The sequence below is a fragment of the Liolophura sinensis genome, chromosome 6, assembly GCF_032854445.1.
Source record: "Liolophura sinensis isolate JHLJ2023 chromosome 6, CUHK_Ljap_v2, whole genome shotgun sequence".
NCBI lineage: Eukaryota > Metazoa > Mollusca > Polyplacophora > Chitonida > Chitonidae > Liolophura > Liolophura sinensis.
Genome location: NC_088300.1, coordinates 36,542,713 through 36,557,954, shown reverse-complemented (window position 1 = coordinate 36,557,954; position 15,242 = coordinate 36,542,713). Strand labels below are relative to the sequence as shown.

At 37.3% G+C, this 15,242-nt stretch overlaps 1 protein-coding gene across 2 annotated transcripts; it reads right to left on the bottom strand.

Annotated features, from left to right (window-relative positions):
* Nucleotides 1–1,547: 1,547 nt before the first annotated feature.
* LOC135468110 (polyglutamylase complex subunit TTLL1-like) lies at nt 1,548–14,818 on the bottom strand. 2 transcript variants are annotated; one of them, XM_064746177.1, is made up of 15 exons: nt 14,637–14,818; nt 13,848–13,913; nt 13,225–13,367; nt 11,454–11,558; nt 10,757–10,832; nt 9,557–9,571; nt 8,261–8,395; nt 7,788–7,896; nt 7,305–7,385; nt 6,833–6,895; nt 4,417–4,457; nt 4,098–4,143; nt 3,313–3,422; nt 2,215–2,268; nt 1,548–2,058 (listed from the first exon to the last, which is right to left on the bottom strand). In XM_064746177.1, the coding sequence occupies exons 1-15, from the start codon at nt 14,744–14,746 to the stop codon at nt 1,932–1,934; spliced, it is 1,281 nt and encodes a 426-aa protein (XP_064602247.1). In that variant the 5' UTR covers nt 14,747–14,818; the 3' UTR covers nt 1,548–1,931. The 2 variants fall into 2 exon arrangements, with proteins under 2 accessions (XP_064602247.1, XP_064602248.1); XM_064746178.1 differs by lacking the exon at nt 9,557–9,571.
* Between the last annotated feature and the right edge of the window lie 424 nt (nt 14,819–15,242).

The window sequence follows — 15,242 nt, the reverse complement described above, 5'->3', positions numbered from 1 at the left end:
TGTGTGAAACTGCATGACCTTGGTTCTTTTGTGCATATATATAATAAATTTGTACATGCATGTACTTACAAAGAATTATATACAAATGCAATATGCACATGTGTATAAAAGGATTTTACTTACCGGTAGGTACAATAACCTTTTATTTTACTCAAGTATACCAAAAGAATTGGTGACTATTATTCAACTCGCAGTTTTCCTACATCGTCACTTCCTACATCAAAACAAATGCGTCACTTCCTATATCAAAACAAATGAGCCACCTTTTAATTTGGTTTTCTACAAAGCAATATTTGACGCCTGACACTTTTTGTAATTGGCTTCCATGGTTACTTGCCTTCGGTAAGGCGTCTCAGTGAGGCAGCACTAGATAAGAGAGCGGTGGAAATCCGTCCTGCAGCAAGGAGGCATATTACGTGCACTGTAAGGATTCCTTCGTCGTCATATGACTGAAAAATGGTTAAGTACGACGTTAAACCCCAAGTACTCAATCACTCCATTATTACTTAGTTGTTTGACAGTGTGTCAATGATCTAGAAGGGCATGCATTTATAATCAGTTACTGATGTGTTAAATATTATGATTACACTATAAGGTTTTTCTTCTTGACCTAGGGGCCTCCGTGGCTCAGTCGGTTAGCGCAGCGTAATGACCCAGGAGCCCCTCACCAATGCGGTCGCTGTGAGTTCAAGTCCAGCTCATGCCGGCTTCCTCTCCGGCCGTACAGGGGAAGGTCTACCAGCAACCTGCGGATGGTAGTGGGTTTCCCCTGGGCTCTGCCCGGTTTCCACCCACCATAATGCCGCCGTCGTATAAGTGAAATATTCTTGAGTACGGCGTAAAACACCAATTAAATAAACAAATAAATAAATGTTGACCTATTTCTGAGGTGGTTAGCGTTAAATAAATCTTGAGCTATTTATTTGTCTTACATGTCTAATATGTCTTTTTCCATGTTTTTGCAGGACAGTCCATGAATATAAAAATGGATGGAACTCAACATTATGTACGGTACAGAGTGCAATTTACATGAATTGTTAACCTGAGCCCTCCAAAATAAAACCTAATTTAAACGTTAATCAGGTGTCTTTTCTTTGTTGCGTTCTTACCTCCTTGCATGTTTTCTATATCAACCCATTACATTTTCCAGTGAAGTATACTTTATGATATAAAGTATCCATGTTTGCCGTTATGTAAACACACACCAGCTCACTCTGTGACAGCCATACCTCTGGCTATTGATTATGGTCTGTTTTATAAAGACTTTGATGTGTCTCTCTCTATATTCCAACTGACTGATCGAGTGATTGAGTGATTGCATCATGTCCACTCGCACACACAACCATCGTGAGATCCGTGAAACATTCTTCAATGCTTTAATAGTAATCAAATAAAAGAAAAATGGTTTAGGTTTACTCTACAGGGTAACAGAACAGCTTAATGTCCTGGCGACAAAAAATACAGTATTTGATTGTTGGTAATTTTCTCTTCACAAGTACTGACTGACTCAATTAAGAAACAAGTACAACATGTCTCTTCAAGTGCATTATTTTTTATATTGTTTGGAAAAATAAATTAAATTCTTGTACATATATCAGCTAGTCTCTGTACGAGAATTATGATTATAAGTTTTGTGGGTTGTATAAAAAAGAGTTGCAGTTTTCCTACATGACATTGTAATTACGGCCCTTTAAGTCAATGTTATTTACAAGTACAGCTATGAAAAAAATGACATACAAATCACCCCACCACACTAAGATGGTGAAGTATAAATAGTTTTGTATAATACATACTAAACATGTTAAGATGGAGTCATGTCTGCTAGCTAACTGATTCATCTGAACAACCAATCCAGTGTAGGTTTTATACAAAACTTCCATGCGATGTTTCGTTTGAAATACAAGACTTCTTTCTCATTGGCTGTCTGGGTCTCACTTCCACGTAGCCAACGTTTGTCTCTTTAATTCGCGGCCCAGTCTGGCGTTCATACCACCCATCCCAGGCTTCCCCCTCATATCCTGACCCGGGCCATCAGACTGAGCCAATTCTTCATCATACCTGCAACAACATTGTCGGTGAAACTTTCAAATGAAATTTGTGGAACTAAGTTGCCTACTAAAGATGAGAAAAGACAACAGACTAGCCTTCCCTCAATCAGGCAAAATGTGTCTTAATTACAGACAGACTTTTAGGTCAAATAAGTTGCATACTTACAGAATATCAAAATTTCCCAAGGCATCTTTTGCTGGAATCCTGCTCCACCGAACACTACAACAGAAATCAGGTATCAGTAAAATACAACCAGTTTCAAATCAATACCACATGAGCAAACCAATACCACATTGCCGAGCTAACATCAGAAAACCAATACCACATGAGCAAACCAATACCACATTTGCAAACCAATACCACATCAGCAAAGACTAACAATGTTGTTGTCTCTTTATATAACTGAGGGAAACTCACAGTAATTACTTGTTCTTTAAAACTTTTCCCCGCATCTGCGCAAAACCAATACCAATATAGAGTACTATAATAGATTGATGGCAAAACTTTTGTGTTTCAAACACCAAGTTAAATGATGAGGATATCTATCCCAAATTGTACAAAACTTACCAGGTATCAATGAAGTCATGGAGGACAGTACAAAATTAAAACCTAAAAGTTTGTAATGATTTAATTTTTGCTCAATGTTATATGCACAGGACGAAACAGAGAGCTAACATGAGACTACAAATGCTATTTGAGATAATATCTACATGTACCTAATTCAAACATTACATCTGTGATATTTGTTCAGCTTACATTAGGAAAACTGAGAGGAAGTTGAAGCAACACAAGTACAAAATTTTGTTTTACAGGCAGAATAAATCTTTTTTAATGTTGGAACAGGGAATAAAAACAAAATCCTCTCATTTGTGTGGAATGTGGAATGTCCGCGTGTGTTTACAAAGCCTTGAAAACAGGAATATAATTTAAAATATGATTGAATTTGGACAAACTAAAAAAATCCAAAAATTTAAATAAAACTGGTGTCGCCTGATTACTCAAGACTTTGTTTTTTGAAACTTCATTTATTTACTGGAACAAGACATTGTATGTAACCTAACATTTCTTAATCATCTTGGACAGAACTTCCAGCATGGTTAAAAAAAAAATCTTGTACCAGTAAATAAATGAAATGTAAAAAAAGAAAGCTCAGGATCATGGTAAAAAGGTCAACATACATGTAACAGTGAGTAAAATGGCTTTTCCAACTTGACTTTAACACTTGATGTACGAAATCTCTCAAAATCTTTAAAAACGACCTACTCTGGTGTTTCCCCTTTTGGGATGACAATGTTGATGACATCATTTATGAGGTTGTATTTCATGATTCTGTCACTGGATGTGGTGGCCGTCAGGGATGGAGAGGCATTCACCTGGAAATCACACATACCACAGTTCAATAACTGCTGTAGCTAGTTTGCTCGCAGTTTAATGGCATGCAAGCAAAGTAGAATGGAAATATGGGCACTTTACAGTTTTAATTTCATAATCCAAGGATGGGACTGAGATTTTAAGTGATGCGAGTCTAGACTAAAGCAAAGAAGAAAGTTGTGCCTGATTTGTTATAAAACTTTACACAACTTTTTATGCACAGAAACTTTCCGGTCGAAAGGTATTTATTTATTTATTTATTTGATTGGTGTTTTACGCCGTACTCAAGTATATTTCACTTATACGACGGTGGCCAGCATTATGGTGGGTGGAAACCGGGCAGAGCCCGGGGGAAACCCACGACCATCCGCAGGTTGCTGCCAGATCTTCCCACGTACGGCTGGAGAGGAATCCAGCATGAGCTGGACTTGAACTCACAGCGACCCCGGCCGAAAGGTAATAACTTATGGCCTACATTTTTTAATTTGAGAAAACCAATCCAATTTGGGAAATATGAACTTAGGAACTCACTCTCACTCTTGAGGGCGAAACCAATTTGCATTGAAATTTTCAGTTATCTTCTCAAGTACGGCAAAGCACGATGTAAATATGTATATTTATGTACAATGTTGGTTGGCCCCCACTTTTTCAGAAGGCTTTGAACAACCATCACTCACCTCTATTAGCCAAGGCTTCAGGTTGTCATCAATAATAATGTCATATCTGCACAAAAACAAAAAGCCACATACATTTTTTTTCCACAAAATCATAGAGCCAGTAATATATTGAATTTTTATAACTTTTTATAACTTTAAACTTTACAATAATTAGGTCTTAGATGCTTAGGGGGATAACTATATTCAATTCAAAGTTTTAAAACCACAAAAATTTTTTTTATTTAACAGTCATTTTGAGAGAATCGATAAGTACCCTGCATCCTAACTGTATAGGATTTTATCAGTCTACACAGAATAATGTAAGAATTATAACACTTACCCATAACATTCAAAACAATGTCTGTCATTAGCAATAACCCCCTGCAATAGAAAAAAAAACAGTTCTTGATAAGAAAAATCATACTCAAATTTGCTCAATTCAAATACCCAGCAATTACTTTCAGCTTAAAATTTAAAACACATCTTCCCAAATGACACCAAAATGACAAACTTTCACCAAAAATTCTCATCCATGAGGAGATAAAACAGGGGTCTGTTCTGAATGCATTTTGCAGCTAGGTAAAATACAGGTTTTTTTTATGTGTTCATAACTTTCTTCTGAACATCTGTTCAGCATTGCAACAGAGCCACAACAGATCATTTGCCAGTCCCCAGTAGTACTATTCAAGAACACATCCTCACACCATCAGGTTTACATAATGTTTTCCAGGTCTTTCAATCAGGTTTACATAATAATGTTTTCCAGCTCTTTCAATCACGTTTCAGGTGTACATAATAATCTTTTCCTGCTCTTTCAATCAGGTTTACATAATAATGTTTTCAAGCTCTTTCAATCACGTGTCAGGTTTACATAATAATCTTTTCCAGCTCTTTCAATCAGGTTTACATAATATTGTTTTCAAGCTCTTTCAATCAGGTTTACATAATAATGTTTTTCAGCTCTGTCAATCAGGTGTACATAATAATCTTTTCCTGCTCTTTCAATCAGGTTTACATAATAATGTTTTTCAGCTCTTTCAATCACGTTTCAGGTGTACATAATAATCTTTTCCTGCTCTTTCAATCAGGTTTACATAATACTGTTTTCAAGCTCTTTCAATCACGTTTCAGGTTTACATAATAATCTTTTCCAGCTCTTTCAATCAGGTTTACATAATATTGTTTTCAAGCTCTTTCAATCAGGTTTCAGGTTTACATAATAATCTTTTCCAGCTCTTTCAATCAGGCTTACATAATAATCTTTTCCAGTTCTTTCAAAGACCACTGAGTTCATTAAGTACATGTATTAATCTTACTTTTGTTTGTTTATTTATTTGTTTGGTGTTTCAATGCCTTACTCAAAATTTTTCACATATACGATGGTGGCCAGCATTATGGTGTGAGGGAAGCGGGCAGGGCCTGGGGGAACCCATAACTATCTGCAGGCTGCTGGCATGCCTTCCCATATAAGGCCGGAGAGGAAGCCAGCATGAGCTGGACTTGAACTCACAGCGACCACATTTGTGGGAGGCGCTGCACTGGTGTGCTAACCACCTCGTCTTATACCTTATCGGTCTCTTTCAAACATAATGCAACATAACATTTAAAAAATTAGATTTCGCTACCAGCTCTAATTATGAAGATTATAATCTCTTTAAGCAGTATATTACCACAAGGGCTTTGGAGAAATGTAAAATGACTTTAAATCCATCAAAAACAATAGATTTACTGCCCTAGCTGATCTCCAGCTGGCTACCCAGTACGGCTCAGCGAGTGACATCATAGCTGGTTAACCCAAGGATGGCTGGGCTATATAGCCTGGGAATTTGTATCAAAATGATGTCATTTTCAAGATGGGTTCTACTTAATATACTGCCCTATCAATTGGAACCCCTTGTGGACGAGGTTGAAGTTCTGACATCTCTGTCCAGATTACGGATTCTGAATTTTCAGACTTTGAATATTATTTCTGTCCAGGTATTTATCACTGCCCTTGTAATATGGACTGGTTAGCTATAGCTTTATCCTAAGGTGACAAAAGGTGGGTATAACGTCAGATTTTAGCATAATCTTTAAAGTTCGGGTGTATTTCACTCCTAGTTTTCCACTGCAAAAAATGGGGACAGCAGATAGAGCTGTTCAGCCTTGTACTGTAAATCCATGCCTTCCAGAGGATCAAATAATTTTTTTAAGTTTCCAGACAAACTCCAGCGTTCTTCAACAACCTGTTGTTACAACCGTATTCAGAACAGCAAACTATTTCCTGGAGAAATTTGATATGTTTTGTGTCTGGTTGTCAATCTTGTGGCTTTTTTTAACAATGAACTACATAAAATGATGACGCTCTGATAGCTCGTAGAAGTTGGACTTGGAACATGACAACCAAGTCTTTGCTGAAGAAATGCATAAAACTAGCCTTGTTATCTGGTGATTTTAAGCACCATATTATTCATACTAATGTACCCATCTGGAGACTAACCCTTAAACAAAGAAAAATTAAGTACTTTCATTTCTCAAACAACCTAAAGAGCAGAATTCAGTGGAATTTATGTAGACAAATCTACAATGGAAACAAATGTACAGTAGAAGCAAATGTACAGTGGTTGGATTGGCCAACTGCAGGGCTTCGCACAGTGTAATTTTATCAGTCTACATAGAATAATGTCTTCAGAACATGCTTGAATAAACACCTTGCAAACATGCGATATGGTTGAAGAATTATAGTATCATGTGTGCGAGAGTTTATATGTACTCACAGAGACTGCTTTGAGGGAATGAACAATACACCAGTAGATATCATCAAAGAGCTTGTCAGAAACCTACAACAAAACACCAAAGATAAGCGATCACCAGTACATTCACACACACAGCATCACATGACACAAGAATGTCAACAAAGTGAAAATGAAACAGCATGGTATTCAACACAGATCCATACTGCAGAGTAACATACAACAGGTCTACGATATTGTTCAGGAATGCTGGATGCTGTCCAGGATTGTCTTACATGTGGATCGAGATATTCATTTCAAAGTTGGTAGAAAAACTGTCAAAAAAACAAGTTTATATGCAATCAGAGCCAACATGGGTCAGCCAGCAGACTGATTGTTTAAATCCTATAGTCTGACAAAATGGTGTCACATTAGCAGGGCATATTTTACTCACAGATACACAATGTGCATAAATAAATAGTAATGTAAAAAGCCCAAAAACATAACGAGCACTCACTTCTTTTCCTCTGGAGCTCTCAATGAACAGCCTTAGGTTTTCCACTGTCCACTTTCCTCCGTGAACAGCATTGTAGTCTTCCTGTGGAAAGAGCCAAGTAGAGGATGTATCAGAGTACAGTAATGGGCTTGTTGTAACATTCACAGATATTACACCTTCTCTACTAGTTACCATGGTAACAGGGAACTTGTTCCCAATTAAACAAGTTGGTGTTGTGTTAAAACATTCTCTGCTTCGACCTGGTGGTGCTTGAAAACAGCATGCACCCCTCTGCTTTAACATGTGGAAAACTATACAGAAATGGCAATGTTTTACAGAAAACAACGAAGAGTCCACCCACGCCTGGATCAATTTGTTTTGGTCGGGGAATGTTCCTAATTACCTGCACCTTTAAACACTACACGTAGGAGCACATTACTTTAGTATACCTGAAGATTTTTAAGAAGCAATCCTATGCACATTGTATCAGTCACACACACTTACCCCATGTTTTTGAATGGACACGTTAGTCAGATGAACAAACATGTTGTCCAGCTCATTCATAGAAGCGTTGTACTTGACTGTACAGAACCTGCAGAAGCCCAGGCGATACCTGCACAAATACAACAACAACAACAGTCCATAATATCATCACCTGTTGTAAAATTTCATCAGGAGTAAAGTCATCAAAACATACAGAAGCCACATGGGTACATCAACATGAAGATTTTCAAACTGCGAAGTCAAGATGGTTGTAAAAACTCATGGGGAAAGATTATAAGCCAGGTTACCGCATGCGATGAAAAAGCTGAAAACAGTGAATGCTGAATTTCACCAGTTACGCCACAATCCCTGACATGGTCAACAATTAACTGATTTTCCAATAAAAACTCGACTCAGCCAAGTCTTAAATGTTAGAAACAGGTATACATTTTAATCTTGGAGAAGACAGAGATGCTAGGTAAACCTGTACTCACATATAACACTTCAAAGGCCTGAAAGATGTAACAAGAACATAGAGGCGTAGATCAAACTTCTTCCCTCCTATCAACAGTGGGTTGTCGATGTATTTAGAGATCACATACGTATCCTTAGCAGTTGGTGGAGCAAAGCTGTGACAAAAAACAGATATAGAAAAAAAAGCACTATATTCATCATTAATATTATATTTTCATATTCTGTAGACATCTACTTTGTCTCTTGGCAATCAATTTCTTACACTTCTGTAAATTTTTTATTTAAAAACTTGCCAACAGGAGTTTTGCTCCTTGATCTCCATATGATACAAAAATATTAACATTCTATTAACATACAAAATAATCTTTGTTCATATTCTATGCAATATCTTCTTTATCTTTTATTTTTTGATAAACCCTCTCAGTTGTACAATAATGATGCCAAAAACCAATTATAACAAATTTGGAGAGTATTACAACCTGATACCTTCAATAATTAATTTTAGGTTGACTGAACTGACAGCAAATCACAAAACTTGAAAATGGTTTAGAACATGTTTATACATTACAGATGTCTATGTTCATTTAATCAAAATCTATTTACAATATGTGACTGACCTATTTCATCAAAATTTTAACAATACACTAAATTATGGACTATACAGGTAACACAAAAACATACTTAATCTGGAGTATGTCTCATAAGTAATCACTGACAGAAAACTGGCATAAAACAGACAGGTAATTTAGAGACAAAAATATGGCCAAATACGAAATTAAAAAAAATAATTTCGGCAAAATTTTCGTTATTCTCCTCATAAACATAATCTTCATTTTAGATTTACTTCTCATGAATCCTTTACATTCTGACTTTGTTACCTAAGGATGAAGCTGTAAAGTTTGAGCGCTTCAAATATCAAACCATGAATACATGCACCATTCAGCATCCAAGCTTAAGACTTCACATACAACAGAAGACACTAAATCTGGAAGCCAATAATAGTGTGTGAAGCTGATAACAGCTTGATGGTATTGTGATAATGCTGACACAACATGAAGCATGAAGAATTAAAAGTGTATCAGTTTGAAATAGCTTAATCTGTCTTGCTCCTTGTAACCTTACAGCATGCAATTATAACAATTTAGATTGTATGATCAATACTCCACATACATGTAAATAAGAAATGAAAAGGGCAAAAAACATGTGTATACAGAATTACAAAGCCACATACACATATATCTTTCAAAAAAGATCATAAAGATAATTGACAATAACGGCTTGCAAAAGACAACACATTTCAGAAAAGAGCTAATTACCTCTGTAATGCAGATCTGAAAGTCATACGTTAAAGGGTACCGTGAAAACTAGCAAAAGTATATGTAAGCGATAGATTATTTCAGGGACATAACAAGTGTCGAGTCACTGTAGCAGGACGGTTCCAACACTCCAACTGCAACTTACTAAATTGAAGTACGTTAATGACACCAGAGACTGAAGTACTTTTTGCTGCCTATCTAACATACAGAGAGAGTAGCCCAATCATAAGTATCACTAATGACTGGAGTACTGTTTCTATAGCTAAATGAAGTATCACTGGCAACTTGATTACTCTTTCTGTTGCCTAACTGAGGTATCACTAATGTCGCCTAATTGAAGTATGATTAATGATCAGAGTACTCTTCCTGTCCTGGGTCGGGTCATAGCAAAGACTGAGAGGTTAGAGCAAGGAAACATGACTGGTTGGCCCGGTGTCAGTATACTGTGATGGCATGGGAAGTCATGTCTGGTGTCTTCGACATGATGCTTCAGTGGCAGCAGCACTTTGTTGGCATGGACTCGCCGATACCAGACATTGATACATTCATACTGCTACCTAAATGAAGTATTTATTTATCTGATTTGTGTTTTACGCCGTACTCAAGAATATATAAAATATACGACAGCGGCCAGCATTATAGTGGGAAGAAACTGGGCAGAGCCTGGGGGAAACCACTTACAGTCAGAGGGGAAGCCAGCATGACCTGGACTTGAACTCACAGTGACCGCATTGGTGAGAGGCTCCTGGGTCATTATGCTACCCTAGCACGATAGCCAACTGAGCCACGGAGGCCCCCCTAACTGAAGTATGTTAATGACACCAGATTTGAAGTACTTTTTCTGTCACCTAACTGAAATATCATTAATAACACCAATGAAGTACTCTCTACTGGCTAACTGAAGTCTCATGCTGATGACACCAGAAATTGACACTTTTATTGTTGTTGAACTGAAGCATCATGCTACTGCTTGTACAATGTATATTGCATAAAGGATAACTGCGATGCATATCACAAGTAAGTAAGCTAATCTGTTATTAAATGGTTGTGATAAAGGCACTTGTTAAACACTTGCTTCAGGTCAAGCGAACATAATTACCCGATGGGCATGATGAAATTAAGTTCACTACAATGAAAAGATATAATTAATACAGGAGGGTAATTTATGTTACCAATAAGAAAAGAAACCATGTGACCTACTTGCTTGTTTTACTGTCTCTTGACCACTTCTTCAACTGTGAAAGCTTGTTCACCAAAAAAATGCCAATACCTCGAGCTGAAACATTATGCAAGTATTCAAGGATTTATTTATTCCATTGGTGTCTATTCAGTTTATTTGTCTATAATTCAGTTCTATTATGATGGCCTGCAGGTTTATGGAAGTACATGTATATATTTAAGGTAGAGTGAACTTGCATTGCTCACACAACTCTACCAAAAAAGGCCCCAACAATGAATGAATGAATGAATGAATGGATGATTATGGCTTAACGCCACATTGGCAATATTGGCCAGAACACGCTTTAAACAAGAGGCGGTGAATGGATTTGGATATTGTGAAGAAAACATCTAAACAACACAAAAAAATTCAGACATGTTTAAAACAAATTAAAATGAACCGAACATTAACATTAACAAAAAGCATGTAGAATAATATCTCAACGTACATTCATTGCAAAATGTTACTAAGGACACGAGTCTATCAAAATTATTCATTAGCTCTACTACATATATTAACATGGCCAGGCTGACTCTACTCCTTACCATGGACTGTACTATTTACACATGCCAACCCCAGCCATCATCTAATTGGTCCGCTCACCAGCTTTAGCATACCAGTAACATTTAGTATCCACCATACTATCAGCTATGAATATTTAAACACATCATGCAGTACCTTTCCCACAGGGCTTCATAATCCAGGGAATGTTAGGATTCTTCCTGAACTCCTCCACAAACAGATTATAGTCTGCTGGCAACATGAAGGTCTGTGGGATAAAATCTGATGGGAAGATAGAAACAAAACAGCTAGACTCTGGCAACATGAAGGTTTGTGGGATACAATCTCATGGGAGCAAAGAAACAAGACAGTTAGTCTGCTGGCAACATGAAGGTCTGTGGGATAAAATCTCATGGGAACAAAGAAACAAAACAGCCTGGCAACATGAAAGTTCGTGGGATAAAATCTGATGAGAAGACAGAAACAAAACAGTTAGACTCTGGCAACATGAAGGTTTGTGGGATACAATCTCATGGGAACAAAGAAACAAGACAGTCAGTCTGCTGGCAACATGAAGGTCTGTGGGATAAAATCTCATGGGAACAAAGAAAAAAAACAGCCTGGCAACATGAAAGTTTGTGGGATAAAATCTGATGAGAAGACAGAAACAAAACAGTTAGACTCTGGCAACATGAAGGTTTGTGGGATACAATCTCATGGGAACAAAGAAACAAGACAGTCAGTCTGCTGGCAACATGAAGGTCTGTGGGATAAAATCTCATGGGAACAAAGAAACAAAACAGCCTGGCAACATGAAAGTTTGTGGGATAAAATCTGATGAGAAGACAGAAACAAAACAGTTAGACTCTGGCAACATGAAGGTTTGTGGGATACAATCTCATGGGAACAAAGAAACAAGACAGTCAGTCTGCTGGCAACATGAAGGTCTGTGGGATAAAATCTGATGGGAAGATAGAAACAAAACAGTTAGACTCTGGCAACATGAAGGTTTGTGGGATACAATCTCATGGGAGAAAAGAAACAAGACAGTTAGTCTGCTGGCAACATGAAGGTCTGTGGGATAAAATCTGATGGGAAGATTGAAACAAAACAGTTAGGATCTGGCAACATGAAGGTCTGTGGGATAAAATCTGATGGGAAGATAGAAACAAAACAGTTAGACTCTGGCAACATGAAGGTTTGTGGGATACAATCTCATGGGAACAAAGAAGCAAAACAGCCTGGCAACATGAAAGTTTGTGGGATAAAATCTGATGAGAAGACAGAAACAAAACAGTTAGACTATGGCAACATGAAGGTCTATGGGGCAGAATCTGATGGGAAGATAGAAACAAAACAGTTAGTGAGGTCACAAACTGATCAATGTTTCATTTTTTAATAGTCATTGGTTTATTCTTATTTACCAGCAAACCTCATTCAGAGCCACTTCAAATGTAACACAGTAAACAGGTCTATCTGTGAAAGAAATCAGACTCTAGGGAAACTACTGCACCTCATCAGGTGCCTCACAAATATGCTTACAGCTGCAACCTGCCTAAAGACAGAAGGATTTGGACACTCTCTTTAAGTAGTCCCACACTACAGTGGTCTGAAAGTGAGCCATCATGTATCACTTGTCCAGTTAAATTCATGACTCTTACATTTTTTTTTGGATAAGTTGTGAAAAACAAAAGGATTTTATATAAATTTTAGTCATGCACCATGGCTTGTATAAAATTTCACTTTTCTCTTCACACAAAACTTTCTACTACATACACTGTGGGAATGAAAAGAATTTTGTCTCCATTTTATAATATTATTTAGTATACATACATCTGCAAACTGCACAATAGTAAAACTGTTCATGTAATAATCAACAAACTGTACATCGCCCACGATGGAAACCTGGCACGCCTGGTAACAATTTCCTAGACCTCTAGAGACATACCAAAATGAATGTAGCGACCAAATTCATCTTTCTCAGCCAGGGGATTCCCCTCTTTGTCCAGCTCCTTCCTGTATCTCTTAATGTTCTTCACCATCAAGTCTTTCCTTGTGAGCTCCACATGATTAGGGAAATGGTTGATCACTCTGTCAAGACATTACAATGTACAGTTTACTATATAGACTTCAGTGTCTCTTTATGAATGATGTTGTTGGTGCGATGGACGAGTGAAATACCTGTATTCTAGCTGTACAAGGCTTCCGATTGATTGGGCTTACTTCAGGCTTGATGCTCTTGCAAGAAGGTTGCAAGTTTAAATCCAGCTTCCAAAGCTGTTTTCTCTACTCCCTTCCAAACATTAGGCTTGACAGGTACATAGTAAGGGGAGATTGCTAACTCCAGATTCAGTCACAGATATAGCCAGAGGGTTGTCTCACAAGTGTCTTTGAGACACCTTATTCTGACAAAATTGACATGGGAGAAACAAGGAAAGTAGGGAGGAAAACTGTAAATGAGACATTCTGATTTGCAAATCAGGCTAATCCCAGGTTCAGCAACATGTGTGGTATGACAATCGAAGAGAATCGCCATAATACAAAGTTGCACTGCTGTGTGGACAGACTTACTGATCGTCCCCTAGCCTGTAGCCAGACTCTACACTAAACACAGTCTTCACGTTCTGTACATTGGCCCTGCAAAGGAAAACAGTAACACAGATGTACACAGAAGACATGAAATCCTGAAAATGCTATGAAAGTAAGTATAAGAAGGACCAATGTCCCTCATCCTCTAGGTATTTTGATTTATTTATTTATTTATTTATTTGATTGGTGTTTTAAACAGCATTCAAGAATATTTGACTTATACAACGGCAGCCAGCATTATGGTGGGAGGAAACTGGGCAGAGCCCAGGGAAAACACACGACCCTCCACAATAGGTATTTTGGACATGATTATTGGCTCAAGGTTGTTGCCAACCAATCTGGTGCTGGCTGGGTATTTTGTGAGCACGTATCTATAAATGGCAAAGTGGGTAACACTGTGATATGATCACACATAAATTTATAGCATCAGTATCAGCAAAAGGGGTTGACAAAACTACCTAAATTCATATACTGTAAATTAGTATAAAAATTACATGCAGCGTTTTCTGTAATACTCAAGATAATGTACATATGTTGGATGTCTTTTCTATAAAACAGGGGAGTGTCACAGCTTAAACGATAAACGATAGTTGCAAAGCAGCACAAAAGGTTCATGACACATCACTTTAAAGCACCAAAACAGCTTTAAAATAAACAGATCCATGTTGAATGTCAGCAAGAAATCTTGTCAGTTTCTTCTTTGCTGTACAATCTACACTTGCTTTGTGTGAGCATGGCAATGCAATCAGCTTACAACTGGAGACATATTACCAATAGAAATTCCAGTCATCATCGGAATTCACTTGAATCCATCCTCTGGCCTCAAAGTTATTCAGCAGAACAGACTTGTCTTGATCAGTGGCATATCGTAGACGGGCCATTCTCACGAAAACATTATCAACTCCACGTTTCTGGTTTAGTAAGTAAGCTGGTTGAGGTGTACTTTACTCAGTCAAGTCTGTGGAATAAAACATCAATACTGGGTTTCAGGGCTCAAGAATATTATTAGTACTATAGTTTGATATAGTAATGCACGAATAAAATAGCTTACTGTTAATAATCAAACACCATTGTGAAATGCTTTTCAAATGATTATTTTCGTAAGATAGAATGCAATACTTTTCTTATGAAAATTAGCAATTTTTTGATTTACTGTTAGGCCCTGCAAGTCAACAGCTTAATTTGATGCAGGCCACTTGAAAATGGTCTTCCAGCATTTTGTAACCTTGATATGTGGATGACATAGTGCCTAACAAAGTACAATTTCCAGTTATTATCAGATGTAGCTTTAAGAATATCATCATTTTTTTTTTTTAAATTTCTCGATACATGCCATGGTACATGGTATCTTTATCACGTCAACCTGGGGCCCATTTC